This window comes from Mytilus californianus, unplaced genomic scaffold (genome assembly GCF_021869535.1).
Source record: "Mytilus californianus isolate M0D057914Y unplaced genomic scaffold, xbMytCali1.0.p SCAF_6, whole genome shotgun sequence".
NCBI lineage: Eukaryota > Metazoa > Mollusca > Bivalvia > Mytilida > Mytilidae > Mytilus > Mytilus californianus.
Window position 1 is genome coordinate 10,161,137 of NW_026262712.1, and position 17,459 is coordinate 10,178,595.

General features: G+C 32.9%; 2 protein-coding genes across 2 annotated transcripts in view; both read right to left on the minus strand.

Annotated features, from left to right (window-relative positions):
* Positions 1 to 17,459, minus strand: part of LOC127705292 (di-N-acetylchitobiase-like) — a 393,977-nt gene that overhangs the window by 19,531 nt on the left and 356,987 nt on the right. The window lies entirely within an intron of this gene.
* Positions 5,157 to 12,245, minus strand: LOC127705291 (uncharacterized). The gene is made up of 3 exons (XM_052209610.1): positions 12,153 to 12,245; positions 10,179 to 10,224; positions 5,157 to 7,586 (listed from the first exon to the last, which is right to left on the minus strand). The coding sequence occupies exons 2-3, from the start codon at positions 10,179 to 10,181 to the stop codon at positions 5,742 to 5,744; spliced, it is 1,848 nt and encodes a 615-aa protein (XP_052065570.1). The 5' UTR covers positions 10,182 to 10,224; positions 12,153 to 12,245; the 3' UTR covers positions 5,157 to 5,741.

Sequence of the window (17,459 nt, forward strand, 5' to 3'; positions counted from 1 at the left end):
TAGATAATAAGGACATACTATGTAGATGTGCATATCTACAGGAAATTATGATTCAATTTTTTTTCTAGGAGTTATGCCCCTTTGCACTTATTGCCCTCAATATATTACTGCAAAGTTTGTCATCGCAACTCCTCTGAAACCACAGAACAGAATTTCATGAAACTTTGTAGATAATAAGGACATACTATGTTGATGTGCATATTGACAGGAAATTATGATTCAATTTTTTTTCTAGCCCCTTTGAACTTTTTAGCCTCAATATACTACTGCAACAGTTTGTCATCTCAACTCCATTGAAACCACACAACAGTTTCATGAAACTTTGTAGATAATAAGGACATACTATGTAGATGTGCATATCTTAAGGAAATTATGATTCAATTTTTTTTCTAGGAGTTATGCCCTTTGAACTTATTGGCCTCAATATACTACTGCAACAGTTTGTCATCACAACTCCTCTGAAACTGCACAACAGAATTTCATGAAACTTTGTAGATAATGAGGACATACTATGTAGATGTGCATATCGACAGGAAATTATAATTCAATTTTTTTTCTAGGAGTTATGCCCCTTTGAACTTAGAATTTTGGCCTAAATATACTCCTTCAACAGTTTGTAATCACAACTCCTCTGAAACTACACAACAGAATTTCATGAAACTTTGTAGTTAATGAGGACATAATATGTTAATGTGCATTTCCACAAGAAAATTTTTATCAGTTGACTTTTGTAGAGTTATGAGTCTTTGAACTTAGGAATCTTGTGAGATTTTGTTTGTCCAGTGACAATGTGGGGGCGTGGGGTATGTGAGCGTGCTCACAAAGGTTCTTTAATTTGATCATATTTTTATCGACTTTGGAGCTGAGTGAATTTTCAGAAAAAATTCAAAAGATGATTTAATTTTCACATTTTTGGTTTTACCCCCAGACCGTTAGAACTTACAGAGAGCTAGCAAACATATCTACATTGTGCACTTTAAATTATGGATTTATCATTGTTTGTCCTATATTTTATATTTTATATTTCTATATATTGAAATGTTCAGTATAGACCATTACTATATATGTTTAAAGTCTATCTGCACAACCCAGCCATTTGAGCCTTTGATCCATTTTTATATCTCTTTTTGGCAGAGATCAATGTTTTGATTTCTTGTCTCCCTTTATAATTGTGTTGTTGACAATGTCAAGCTTTGACTACTAAAGGCATCACACTTCTGTCATCTTTTGTCAATAACACACAGTCCACTCCACATAACACTTTTGAACTGCAACTCCTTGAAAAGGCTGGAGGGAATATGGATGAAATATTGAAGAATACAATCAATATACAGTCATGGATCCACGCAAGTGTCACTTTTGTCACTTAATTCATTTAACACCCTTACTTTTGATTGATAAGTTGGTGTTTTTTGTCACTTTCAGCACTATTGTGCTATTTTGTGGTAATCAGTTTTTATTGGTGGCAGTAACCTGAGGGCCCAGAGAGAACCACCGACCTTCAGTAGGAAAACTGACAATCCTTACTTTTGAGATGTATAATTATACTTCTCATAAATTTATCTGATCTGAATAAACAAGTTACTTTAACAATGTTATTTTCATCCTTTTACCACATCTTATACATTCAGATGTTTTTACCGAAAGTGATCCTTTAACTACAGGGTATTTATAATAGGACTGTAATAATTAGTATACAGATTAATAAAATTTCAAAACTATTTCAAGATAAAACGGGCATATAACCTGTGACCTCTAGTTGCTTCTATTTCATTTGGTCTCTGGTGGAGAATTTTTTCACTGGCAATCAAATCACATGTACCACATCTTCTTATTTTTATATATATGATATATAAATTGATCAGGTGCCTTTTATAACAATCTAGACTGTATGGGTTTTGCTCCTTGCTGACAATTGTACATTTACCTGTCCTTTAGTCAGTTGGGAATATATGTCTAATTGTCAATCATACATCATCTTTTAACATGTTTAATACTTTATATAAAGAAATGTAGGAACAAGGGAATAAGATTAAAAGATAACCCGGACAATGATAAATTATTCAAGTTATATGTTAAATAAAATGCTTAGCCGAATGCAGCCTGATACGACCACAGAGGTCGAAACCTGAACAGTTGGGGCAAGTTTGAACACAATATTCAAGCTTGATACTGTCTGAATTTGGATTGTGATAAAATTTTTGACATAATATAGGTTTCTGGCACAAAATAAATGTGGCCAAAGATCTTAAAAATTTGAAATGCGACATTTAATTTACCTAGTATGGTCTGATATCCAAAATCTAACAACATTGTTAGATTCAACATATAAAAAAAACACCAAAAATTTAATTTCAGCAGAAATCAAACAAAGTTTAATTTTGGACCCTTCAAACCTTAATATGGACTAATTTGAAAACAGGGCCCAAAATAAAAAATCTAAATGCACAATAAGATTCAGCATATCATAGAGCCGCAATAATTCAGTTTTTGATGAAATCAAACAATTAATTTTGGACCCTTTGGACCTCAATGTAGACCAATTTGAAAATGGGGCCCAATATCCAAAATAGTAATACAAGGTTAGAACCCCCAAAAATTAAAGACTTTAAATTAATCCCATTGAAATTGGTTAAAAGATTTGTATTTATTTTCAACTGAAGATTTCTTGCTATTGCGCAATACTGTGCTATTGTGCAATACTATGTTATTGCGCAATATTCAATACTGTGTTATTGCACAATACTGTTCTATTGCGCAATACTGTGCTATTGAAGATTTCTTGCTATTGCACAATACTAACCAAAAAATTACGAAAAAAAAAATCCTCCATAAAATTTTTTTTTGAAAAAATTTGTTATTTTGAAAAATCTTGAAGAAGAAAAGTACAAATTGAAGTATGAACCCCCCAAAAAAAATTGAAAACAAAAATCCCTCCCCCCCCCCCCTTGGAGTAATTACCCCCAAACTCAATCCCAGCCTTCCCTTTCTGGTATGGAACCTTGTAGTACAATTTCAGAGAGATCCATACACTTAAACACAAGTTATTGTCTGGAAACTAGAACAATGCTTGTTTTTGACCCCTTTTTTGCCCCAAATTCCTGAACGTTTGGGGCAATTACCCCAAAACTTAATTCCAGCCTTCCCTTTGTGATATGGAACCTTGTGGTACAATTTCAGAGAGATCCATACACTCACACACAAGTTATTGTCCGGAAACTACAAAAATGCTTGTTTTTGGCTCCTAATTCCTAAACTGTTGGTACCATAACACCCAAAAACAATCCCAACCTTCCTTTTGTGGTATTGAACCTTCTGGTAAAATTTCATAGAGATCCATTCACTTAAACTAAAGTTATTGTCCGGAAACCAAATGTGTCTTCAGACGAAGACAAGGACGACATGATAGCATTATACGAACGCAAAAAAATTTTTGCGGTTGTGTAAAAAGTGAGAAGACACTAAGGGGAAAAGAAAAAAGGTCTCATATTTGTTTAGGGGCCAGATGAAGCCCGCCTCTGGGTGCAGGATTTTCTCACGGTGTTGAAGACCCATTGGTGGCCTTTGGCTGTTTTCTGCTTTGGTTGTTGTCTCTTTGACACATTGCCCATTTCCATTCTCAATTTTACTCATTAATATTTCTTGTTTTTCATTTATTGTTTTGTACGTTGACATAAATCAGGCTTTTAGAAGTTTTAGTTTCTAGTTTGAATTGTTTTATCATGTTTATGTTTGCCTTTTCTGGGCCTTTTATAGTTTGCTATGAGGTATAAGTTTTGCTCATTGAAGAAGCCCGTACACAAATGGTACAGTGATTTACATTTGTTAACTTCTATGTCCTTTGGTCTCTGGTGGAGAGTTTTTATCATTGGCTATAATATCACATCTTCTTATTTTTATTTAGACAACATTATAGCCACAAAAATATGTGGAAAAAAAAAAAATAAAACTAAAAATTGAAAAACAAGATGTAATAAAATTAATAAATGTTTTTATATTTAAAGCAGCAACATACCGGTACATGCAGTCAATTTATAACTAAGAAGTAAAACATTCTTTTAACAGCTTGCATAACAGGATTCAACAAAAAAAAATGTCAACACATACATCCAAAACATACTATGATTGCAATTCATATACAACAAAATCTTCTCTCACAAGGGCACAATGGTTTATATTTTAATTGTAGTAAAAATAATTTGGTACATGGTACAGAAAATTCTGTGCTAATTTTTTCGTAACTTTTGTTCTCTATAATCTCGACCCAAATAGGCATAGACATGATAGACAGAAACAATTAATTATCAAAATAAATTGTAAAAGCACAATTTTAGGCTCTTTTTGTCAGAAATGATAGGGCGAAGCCATTAAACTCCAAAACATCACCTTATTTCCTACTACATGCATATGTGTACTAAGAGGCTTTAACTCACTTTACACAATTCGCAAGGACAGGGAAACAAGAAATAAATTACCAATTTGTATAATTAAAACATGGACAGACGGGACTTCCCCTAAAGTGTCAATGTGATATTAAGAATACTGTTGATCAACCTTTTTTCATATTACTGATACTCCTACAGGTTACTGATGGGTACTAAGCTGAGAAGAATACCAATTTTTCAAGTCTATTATTGTTAAGTTTGACTGACAGGAGGATGAACAAATGGAAATAGAGAGTAAACAGTTATGAGAGAGCAAGCCCCAAAAAATATCTTTGGAGAAAAAAACTGTTATCCTCCAAAGGTAACTGTAAATCAGAAAGTTTAGCAACCTTTTTTATCATGTAAATCAGAAAGTTTAGCAACCTTTTTTATCATGTAAATAGAATGCAAGATCATGAAGATTGGAATTGGATAATTTTGGAAAATAAAACATCTGAACTTTTCGTCGTGTTTGTATCGCACATGTTTTTAGTCCATTGTACAACAAATGCAATAATAAAGCAGACCAAATTTTCTGAAAAGCTCATCACTAAATATTCTATGTTAATGTTTCACGACAAAATGCTATAAATATAAGTCTTCATGGTCAGTCAGGGGTACTACTTGTACAAGTAATTTTTATTTACTTCAAGAAGTAAATATTAATATACTTGTATAAGTAAATTTGAAGGATACTTATACAAGTGTATTTTATTTACTTGAATAGGTAAAAAAAAATTGGGCTTAGTTATGTCCCTTAGACATTCAGATTTTTTTACTTATACAAGTAAAAAAGTCATCCTATCTTCTTTTCTTGAATTCTTAGGACTTCTTTGCTCTAATAGAATTTTTGATTGTCTGTCCTTTGCAGATGTCTTTACTAATCATTTAAGTGTAATTTCATGGACAATGAAAATCTCATTTGTCTGTTATCTTCAGAACACTGCTCATTTACAAGCCCCCAAGGGGCAATTTTTGAAGGCCTTGCGCAAATACTTAAGATCTTTGCGCAATCAGTTTCTTTGTTGAATTAATGAGATGAAACATTGAACTCTAACCAAAAATTATGAGCTAACCTGAGAAAAATTGTTAAAGACATGTTTTTACATCTCAAAACTTGAGAATTTTTGTGGGATTGTAAAAAAAATTTACTTATACAAGTAAATTTTTGAGAAAATTAAGGGGAGATTATTCAAACATTATAATTAACTTATATAAGTTTATTTTATTTACTTCTTCAAGTAAATAAAGATTACTTGTACAAGTAGTACCCCTGACTGATGGTTGTGGTTGGGTGATGTCATTTCAACCCACAGACTATTTGTTTTTACAGCTTGAAACAACAGAGGTTTTTACAACTGCTTCTAACAGACTATGAAATTTTTCGTCATAAAACTTCAATGAATTCAAAATATGTGGAGCACCTATGTTGACAATGGAAATGTTTTTAAAAATGTAATTCCCTGTAAGATTATATGTATCACTTTCTTTTGTCGCATTAATAACCACTACATGAAGCGTGACTTCATCTATGATGTCTTTAAAGACTGATAATGCTCTGCTCATTGTAATTCCAGTGTGCAAGGATCCTGTTGCAACCCGTACCAAAAATAGCATCCCTCTATTTTTAGATTTCTTTGATGGTGGACTGCTACTTGATTCGTCACTACTACCAGAATCAAACAAAGTAGGCTGAGTGTATAGAAAATAATCAAAGCCCATGAAATTTGTAACATGAGGATAAATAATGAATGACTGATCATTACACTTTTCTATTTCTCTTTTCACATAAACGGCAGCTTTGCACACATTTGCTAAATGACCTTTATATTTCTCCTGTATTATTGCATCTTTTACAATTTCATTTTTTGGTCTTAAGCAATATAACTTTCTGGGCTTCATTACTCCGTCACATTGTATATACTCATTTGTATCGGATGCTTCTAGACTACAAGTATCAAAAAATTTATGTTTATCGGGGATAATAACACAATCGTTTTCCACTTGACAATTTACAAGACCATCCTTGAACATTTTCCGCAAACTACCATTTTGTAGACTAAAATCCAAAATTCTATTAGCATCTTCACAATTTAATACCTCTTCCAACTTCAAAGGCAGCTTTTCTATCCAATGTTGACCAAGAAAGGGCACTAAATGGCTGATAGTTACATATCGATCCCCTTCTTCCAGCTCGAGCTCGTAAAATCTGCAATTATCCTCCAAATCCTGCCTGGTTACTTCAAGAATTTTAATGTCAAATATATTAATAGCTACCTTAAAATTAGCAACCTGAGAAAGTGTACAAATTATGTTTTTACCCTGCCCAACTAGGCAGTCCAAAAGTAGTTTAGTATCAAGTAAAAATGTTTCACAATAACTGCTTTTCAATTCATCTTTAAACATTGCAATCTCTTCTCTTAATTTAATTTCAGCACAGTAAGAAATTTCGTTAATTTTTTTACCAAATATGAACATTTCATCGAATGCATCATGTAATAGTCTTGGTGTAACTATGAATTTATCCTTCAACTCATAATATACCTTATCACCTAATTTGAGTAAAGAACTAACTAATTCATGTCGCCCTGGGAAATCTGTACTTTTTACTGACAACATTCCGTTCCAAATCCTTTCAAAGTCATTTAGATCTAGTTGAAAGTCCTTGTTGAAGTCAAGGTTAGTTGTATAAACACATGCAGTGAATCTAGATTCTATTAAAACTATTTTTGCAAAAGATGTGAGTTCTTCAATTTTTTCGACTAACTTCCCGTTAAATAAAGTCACATGATCAATGACCAAACAATCGTTATTTTTTACACTGGCAATGTATTGAGAGAACTTTTCTAAATTCTTATCCTTCTTTTCAATTATACTCAAGTCAACATAATGAATTCCTCCATCTCCATTTTTTCTACAACTAAGAACATGATACATCACAGATGAAGATTTGCCGATACCTTGAATCCCTACAATTCTTTCTTTTTGAAGAGCACCTTTTCTGACTGCTTTAATAACTTCCAAAAAATGGTTATGGAATTTGGTTTTGATAAAACATTTATCTTTAAAATTCCTTGCAAATGTTTTATATGTCAGAAAATGTTCATCTGTCTCTGCAACTTTCAGAATCTCTTCCTCAAATCTATTCTTTATGTCTGGGTCCTAAAAACAGAAAAAATAAACATGCTCTGAAAATTATTCATCAGTGAAACACAATGGTTGTTAAATGGTATGAAGCAAAATTTCAAGAAGAAAACAAGCAAATTTGATATTAATTTACCCTGCTTTGTGCTAGACCTGAACATGCTGAGCCAAATTTGTAACAATCCTCATTAAGACATATCACTCAATATTTAAAATGAAGAATGATGCAAGATTGCTGTTAGCCAATCAAAATAACGTATAATAATGAAACATACTTCTATTAGTATAGGGGGAGGGTTGAGATCCCTATACACTTATTATTTGACACTGAGCCAACCAGTCTTTGCTTTAACTACTAAATTTTTGCATGCTTAGCACAGAAATAACAATATTATCTAAAAGTTTAAAGTCTTCTTTAGTTTGAGACAACTTCCCTCAGTGTAGCCAAGCCTTCTACCATGAGACCATAAGGCTGGTTGATTTATTATGTTTATCAGGTTTTCAATATGAAGTTATTACGAGGAAGAAAATATGGATGAATAGATTCATCATATTAATCACAGTTTTGATCTTTGAAGTCTTTTGTTCTGCTTGGATTGGGCCAAAACATGGCACTTGTTGTTTTACTGGTCCTGTTGATAGATATCATAGTGTTTAATTTTGTCTTTTTTTGAATTTGCCCTCGAGTTTAGCATTTTTTCTCAATCTGCCTTTGGTGAAATATTTCATGGACTCAGCCAATCATACTCTTTTTTAAATCTTCTTTGTAACGTTGATTATATTGTTTCGTACAAATTTTGGTAAAGTCAAATGCCTATTACAGTTACTACATGTACTAATAATTACATTAGATAAAATTGAGAATGGAAATGGGGATTGTGTCAAAGAGACAACAACCCGACCAAAGAGCAGATAACAGCCGAAGGCCACCAATGGGTCTTCAATGCAGCGAAGAAAATCCCGCACCCGGAGGCATGCTTCAGCTGGCCCCTAAACAAAAATGTATACTAGTTTTAGAATGCAGCAATACTTTTTTGTAGGTTTTCATGTTTTTTGTATTATTTTTTCATCAAAATATGTAAACTCTACTTTATCTGACAGAATCAAACTTTTCATTTCTAGCCATCAGTAGCCTTTACTGTCATTCTTTTTTCTTCAGATGCTAGGTTATAATCTGCATTAAAAACTCAGAATTTATCTAATTGTAATTATTATTCCCTAAAATTGTTGTGACTTATTAAATAAACTGCTTCGCTGAGCGCAGCTGGATACGACCGCAGAGGTCCAACCCTGAACAGTTGGGGCAAAAATGGACACAATATTAGCACTTGATACAGATCTGAATTTGGATTGTAATTAAATATTTGACACATAAATAGGTTTCTGACAAAGAATAACTGTAGTCAAAGAACTTAGAATTGGCTATATGATTTGAATTTATAATCAATTTTTTGCTTTTGTGCAATACACTATGCTGCGAATCCCCCCCCAACCCTGCACCCTTTTTTTTTGCAAAAAAAAAAAAATATTTGAAGAAATTTTCTTTTTAATTTTTATTTTTGAAATCTGAAATGAGAAAAAATTGTCCCCTCCCACAATTTCTTATTTACGCCCCCCTCCCCTTTTTTTTTTCACCTCCCCCCTTTCCCTTTTTCCAAAAAAAATTCTTTCCCTCAAGATATGGTCATAATCTCAATTCAATTTTCTTATGGAGTTTGCAACCATAATTACCCATTTAAATATATTGTACTTTAAATGTGATTGGATTACCTCCCTTACACTGCTTTAAAATTGTCTTTATTGTCCATTAACCAGGAAACCCTTGTTTTTTCCCCCTTCTTTGCCCCCAATTCCTAAATGGTTTGAGCCATAACCCCCTAAAAGCAATCCTAACCATCCCTTTGTGGTATGGAAACTTGTGGTATAATTTCAGAGAGATTCATACACTTAAACACAAGTTATTGTCTGGAACTCCTAAAATGCTTATTTGGGCCCCTTTTTTGGCCCCTAATTCCTAAACTATTGGGACCATAACCCCCAAAATTAATCCCAACCTTAATTTTGTGGTTATAAACCGTGTGTATAAGTTTCATGGATTTCTATTTACTTATACTAAAGTTATTGTCCGGAAACCAACTGTCTTCGGACGACAACGACTACGACGACGTGATACCAATATAAAAAGGAGTCTTTTTATTCAGGTCACAAAGGCTGGGGCTTTGTAGGACTTACCATGCTTATTCCTAAAAAATCAAAAAATCCCAGCATATTGTTAGGGGTTAAATCCTTTAAATTCTAGTTAAAAATAGAGCATGTCTGAGGTCTTGTCAATGCACAAAACATGTTTAAAATTTCACAACAATTTAATATGCTTAATTATCATCATGATCATTATACATTTTGTACTTTCTAAAATTTACATATACGGTATACATCTCAGTTTCTGACATTTTCTGCATGTTCTCAGATACTTTTAACCTCTGTTTATTCTAATTCACAATATAACTATAACAGCTCACTGTTCAGCAGTAAAGTGATGTAGGCAAAGCTACTTTACTGTAATATAAACTGTTGACACAAGATGGCCACCTCAACTTAATTCAGACTTACCATGTTTAGGTTACCTGTGTTTAAGTTTCCAGTTCATATCATTTCACTACAAAAGAAAAAAAAATACAGATATATAATACATAATACATGTTACATACTTCATGTACTGTGGATGGTTATTCAAACTCAAATCCAAATGTTTTATTGGATAATTTAAGTACATTTATATAAGTTGTGTAATCCAACATGTTGTCCAAGTGTATAACATACTCGACACATGCAACATGACAAATAATGTAAATTAAATAATGCACAACAGGAGAAAATTAACGACAAGGAATAATAAGTTATAGTATATATATATTACTTAAAGTCTATCTTACTCTTACATGTCTAAAGTTATTATTTATTGGATACCAATTTCCATGAATTTTTGGGTACACATGAACCATAAAATTACATGTTGAAAAAATGACAAATTTTCTGTAGGTTTAATTTGTATGCAGATCCTGGCAAAACCACAGACTAAAATATCGACAAAAATCCACAAAATTGGTACCCATGAAAATCAATGAATCTGCATGACTTTATTTAATTAATCTATTCGGTATTCCACTTCATTATGTTCATTGTGTATTCTTTACAGACAATACATGGGTTTTTTGTTTGTTTTTGCATGCATTGGATAGTAGATATAGTTGATAAAACTGATTTTTCTACACAATGGTGTATAACACGCCTACTTTTGTTGTCGGAATCATCCGTAGCAGGCCTACCCAAGTATGTCAATCGTAATTATTTCATCTACCTGCACTCGATTGGAAACATACGACTAGCAGTAAAAGGTATCTTCCCACTCTCTTTATATATCTCGGTTTCCAATTGGTCAAATTTTATGGGAAGGTCTAAATGTTTCTTGGAGTTATCTGATCTTATCTCATTTCAAACATAAAGTCCAGAGAGAGTCTGAATGACAATCATGTAATTATAAAATTTGAGTCTAAAAAAAGAAACTCGTAACTTATTTGACATACCACAAATAACACTTGTTAAGATTTTTTTTTCATGGAATCTATACAATTTTACTAACTGGGTGATACATTGTAAGTTTTATTCAGACGAAAACTAACAGTTTTTTTTAAAATAATTTTTATAATCAATCATTAACTGCGAGTTTTATGTTTCCAATCTGGAGTGGGTATACAAAATAATTACGATTGACCTATTTGGGTAGGCCTGCTATGGATGATTCCGACAACAAAAGTAGACGTGTTAACACCATTTTGTAGAAAAATCAATTTAGATTTACGGCATAACAAGTTTTAGTGGTATTGGCAACTTAGAAATCGGCATATATATATATAACGGAATTTCGCGACAGGGTGACATTTTCCACAAATGCGAGTTAAAGTACCTTGTGTTATAGTATAAGTAAGGTATTTTTTTTCTGAGACAAGTGCCTGTGCTTTCGCCCCTCTTTTGACACAGTTTTGATCCAAGGACACTACGAATATAGTCCCTAGTGTAAACAGTGTATAACTTGCATTTTTTTTTTTGGATACACTTTCCCAATTTATTTCTTGATATTTTATGCGTGAAATATTAAGTAAGGGGATTAAATTTTATGTTAAAAAAATTTGGGTGCTGAATCTTTATGTTAAGTAGTGATTTGGTCCAGTTAAAAAAGTTCAAAAATTAGAATGTCTGAAGCTGTCAAACTGAAGTTTAGCCCCCCTTAACACAGAATTGTCAATATTTTGAGTTAGAGCTGGTAGAAATTTCTATAATTTTGATATTATTTGTATCAATAGTAGTACACTACACTGTAAAAATCTTTTTGAGATAGAGCAGGTGCGATTTTTTAAATTTAAATTTATTGTCTAAAAGAAATGCACTACGAAATTATAACTGTGTTCTCGGGCCAGTTTTGTCCTCATTCCGCAAATGCAACTTAACCAGCGACAGTCTATTCTGTGTAAGTACAGAAATTCCCTGACTTAAATAATAGATTTTCAATCATCCAAACATTAATACTTTAGCTATCAAAGTACATGCACGACAAGATGCCACCTTTACTAACATTCATCAAAGGGAGATCATTGCATAAACAAATATTCCGGGAAAAAAAAGGAAACGACATCTTATGAAGGAATGACACCTCGCCCTTATTGCTTAATCGCCCCAAATCGTAATGACAAAGTTCCACTATTTTTGTATTCTGCGTTCGGGCTCGGATGAAATTTGGAAAAATTGACAGGACAGGAGTTTTGAGTAAAAAAAAAAGGCAGGAAGAGACACTTTGCAGAAAAAAGGGCAGGATGACAATTAATTATATAAAAAAAGTCAGGATAAACTAAAAAAACATAAAAGGCAGGACCGGATAGAGTGAAAAATTAAAAGGCAGGACAGAGATTACAACTAAAAAATAAGCAGGACAAAATTTTTCATCTTAGCCCCCCCCCCCCCCCCCCCCCTAAAAAAATCAAATGGTAGCTCCCTTATGAACGCATAGGCGGACCAAAAACATCGGATTTATAGCTTACTAAATAACCTTTCATTACAAACATAGACAGCAACTTCACATTAAACATTAAAAAATATTATGCTATGTGATGAAAAACCATAATACGGGAACGACCATTTAACTTTGAAAAAAGGGGTATATGACTCAAAAGTTTTCCTAAAATAATATCCTGATCCCAAATTTTACAATGGAAAAAAAAATACTGTGGTCAAGCAGATGAAAAAAACAAATATTCTGAATCCAGATTTCCCCATACCATATAGTAATAAATTTTCAAGAAAAAAATAAAAAGGGCAAATAAAATTTTTTAACTCATACAAAAAACCATAACCCTCCCTGAAGGTTATACATTTATTTCCCGTGCCGGAGGGAGATATGAAGATTTGTTCACCCAAGCCGACTATTCATATTTCACGAGGGCTCTGCCCGAGGGAAATATGAAGTTTTTCGAGGGTGCATGAGCAAATCTTCATATCTCCCGAGCCAAAGGAAATGAATGTTTTATTCCACTGCCTATGCTTTGTATACTATCAATACATTAAATATTATTTTGCATACATTTTTTTTCTTATCCGCTTGTTTTACGGTAAGTCAAACTAAACACGACATACCCATTGATAAACAGTAAGGTTCAAAATTTAAGTAAAAGTCTTTTTGTTTTATCGTCTGAAATAAATTTGAACATGATAATGATTTTTGCTATCGCTATTTTAAGAAGAATAAGAAGTTCAGAACGTTATGTACATTAACCGCGCGTAACGTCGCACGAAGTAATCCCAACATTTCAGAGGGGAATATGATCCTCAGAATGGAATATGAAGATTATTTTGTTCAATGACACGTGGGATAGTCTCAACCAATCAAATATTGATTAAACTATCAATACGTTAAAACAGTGGAATAAAAATGGTAGCTCCCTAAGTGACCAAAACAAAGTTGCAGAACACTTCAATGATTTTTTTTAAATGCGGCAAAAGATATTGGCAACAACACATGTACTATATATGCCCTTGAATTTTTACTAGATAACAATTTTGTTCGCTTTGGAGATTCCGTATATCGTCAGGTTATCGGAATTCCAATGGGGACTAACTGTGCACCACTTATTGCGGACCTTTTTTTGTATTGCTATGAGTTACAATTTATGACAAAAATCAGCAAAGACCGATCGAAACAACATCTGATACACAAATTTATTAATACTTTTAGATATTTGGATGATATTTTGGCTCTCAATAATGACGACTTCAGTATGTATACTAAAGAAATTTATCCTGTTGAACTTACTTTAAATAAAGCTAATACTAACAATGACCACTGCCCTTTCCTCGATCTTGATATCTATATCATTAACGGAAAGCTTAATACTAAAATATATGATAAAAGAGATGATTTTTCTTTTCCTATCGTTAATTATCCATTTTTAGATGGTGACGTTCCCTTGTCACCATCTTACGGTGTTTATATATCTCAACTTGTACGATTCGCTCGTGTATGTAACAATGTTTTAGATTTTAACGAGAGAAATTTATGTATTACTGAAAAATTATTACACCAGGGTTTTCGATATCACAAACTAGTCAAAACATTTACTAAATTTTATCATCGGTATAAGGACATCATTCGTAAATATAGCTCAACATGCAGACTTCTTATACGTTCAGGTATTTCACATCCAATTTTTTATGGAAATATTCTTTATAAAGCACAAAAATGTCAGTGTTCACCTCTGAAGCTAACAAAACCTTTAAATAAACTTATTAAGAAGGGATATAGTTACGATACTGTTGTCAGGTCATTAAAGATTGCATATTTTGGCGTTAATATTGATTCACTTATAGGGTCTTTGCATGGGCACTAAACACATTTATTTAAAAACCAGTTGTTGGCATGACACGGGTTATGTTCTTCTCATATATGTTATGATGGTATGATACTAAACCCCTAACGGGAAGGATTGTGCCTGATATTCATATGATGAAGACATAATCTTTCAATCAGTTTAATTGAAGTCTGGAGCTGGCATGTCAGTTAACTGCTAGTAGTCTGTTGTTATTTATGTATTATTGTCATTTTGTTTATTTTCTTTGGTTACATCTTCTGACATCAGACTCGGACTTCTCTTGAACTGAATTTTAATGTGCGTATTGTTATGCGTTTACTTTTCTACATTGGCTAGAGGTATAGGGGGAGGGTTGAGATCTCATAAACATGTTTAACCCCGCCGCATTTTTGCGCCTGTCCCAAGTCAGGAGCCTCTAGCCTTTGTCAGTCTTGTATTATTTTTATTTTAGTTTCTTGTGTACAACTTGGAGTTTAGTATGGCGTTCATTATCACTGAACTAGTATATATATTTGTTTAGGGGCCAGCTGAAGGACGCCTCCGGGTGCGGGAATTTCTCGCTGCATTGAAGACCTGTTGGTGACCTTCTGCTGTTGTCTGTTCTATGGTCGGGTTGTTGTCTCTTTGACACATTCCCCATTTCCATTCTCAATTTTATTTCTTACAATAATCAATCTAATTAATATAGAACTCGGATTTCGTTATACCACTCGTATGTAGTATAATCGGAAATCCGAGTTCTATATTTTAATTAGATTGTTACAATAATCATCGAAGTGTTAAAAAATACATGAAAGCAAAACTGCCACACAAAAACTAGAATTAAGTATCATCTCAAATGAATTTGTAGACAAACAACTTAAAAATCAAACATAAAAAAGGCAACAGGAATAAATGACATCTCAGTTAGATTCCCAAAACTAACACAACCAGTTATCACAAAATCTTAAAAAAAACACTTAGCAAATACTTGATTAAACGGTGGAAATGAACATTATATATCACTCTTCCATGATGTCAAACTTTAACTTCTACTCATTGTCCTAGCATTTCTGCAGCGAGTCATACACAAACACTACTAAAAATTGAAAAAAATACAAGAAAGAGCAATCCGCTTTATTCATCAGGATCACAAAAGCACATTTGATGATTTACTTTTGAAATAAAAAATACCATATCTTTAAGTAAAACGCACAACAACCATGGCAATCGAGGTAATTTAGAACTGTTACAGTAAATAAGGAATATCTAATATACCTTCGTGATCTTATAAACATTAAAGAACAAAATATTCTTTCGGATATCAAGACTTAGCTATAATGCCTACAGTCAGAACTACAATGTATGGTTTGAAATCATTCATATATTCTGCAGCCAAACTATGGTATGAGTTGCCAAACCACTTATGAACTGAAACATTATTCACTTAATTCAAGAGTAAAATAAACTCATGCACTGGCAACTCCTGCCATTGCAATGCATGTGCTCAGTATTTATTTGTATGTCTTATGTTACAGCTTTGAAACATAATACCGGTAATGCTTCTTATTATAATTCCACTCATTTTTGTGTCTTTTATTAGTTTAGCATTTTATAATTTGAGATTACTACGCATGCCAAGAAATTGCCTCCGTTGAAATCTTGCAAATATCCCATAGAGCAAATTACACGGACGATTAATATTAACCATTTGGTATATGGCTGTGTTCTAAGCGACACGTACTTGCAGGTCATAAATTAATTTGTTGAATGAAATCAAATCTTGAACTACTATTAATGGATGCCGTAGGAGGTCGACCGGATTTTTGAGAGAGGATTTCTTGGCATGATTTAGTGTTTTATGTTGCTGCTTAAATGCTTCGTTTAGCTTAGTGCTGATGCATGCATATAATGTGTAATATTGACATCAGTTCAGCCTTGCCTAACTGTGCATGCAATATATGTTTTAATTTTATGTCTCAAGTTTTATGCTTTAACATCAGTATTGTGTATGTTCATTGTGTAAATCATTTAATGCATGCACTTGTCGGTTATAAAAGCTCAAAGAGCTTATTTTATTGTTTTGTGACATGCCGACTTTAAATAAAGCTTTTGCCGGATTTGATTTGAGAGACATATCAAGTTTCAACAGACATATGGCTGATCAGGATATTCCCTTTAATAAGTGTTTTTTGGCGTATACCGGTATGTCGGATTTCAAAGTGATGATTTTCAATACCTAATTCCTTAACTAAGCAATCAATGTTGTGTGATTTACAAACAAAACGATGTTCATGTGGGCTTTGTCTGCAGGGACAACAACATAATTTGTCATGAAGGTAGGTCTTCACTATTTTTTGGTCTTTGAAAAAGGTGTACATGTAGTACGAATGCTCACAAACCCATCATTTTGCTAAATTATAATTTGTATTATAATTAACGACCTCAAACGACATTTCATAAGCCTATTGTGTTTGGTGAGTTTTTTTTTATATCTCATTAATCTCGATCTGTATGTATCCACTGTTTTGTGAAAAGTTGTTTTTACTGTATTCTTTATTAGATCTAATTTGACTGACAATAGGTAAAAATTAGACAAATTATTTAAACCTTTACAGCCGATTGCATTGCGTGTGTAGGTAAAGGAAAAATCTTTGGTTGGCTTGCTTGCTAGCTGAAACCTGAAGTCATTATTAGGTTATGTAAACTACCCTACTTTATGAGTAGACTAGTCCGACAGATAACCAAATCTATCTGTCTGTCAGACTAGGCTACTTCGAAAGGAGGGAATTATACCTTACCTGACTTCACGGTTCAGCTAGCAAGCAAGCTAACCAAAGATATTACCTTTACCTACACACTTAATGCAATCGGCTGTAAAGCACTGCGTTATTAAGAACCGATTATTTGTCTTGTCTGTTTATTTCCCCTCCTCCGAAAGGTTGGAAAGGGGCGGTGTAATTAAATTAGTTACTGAAAAAAATATACTATTCGA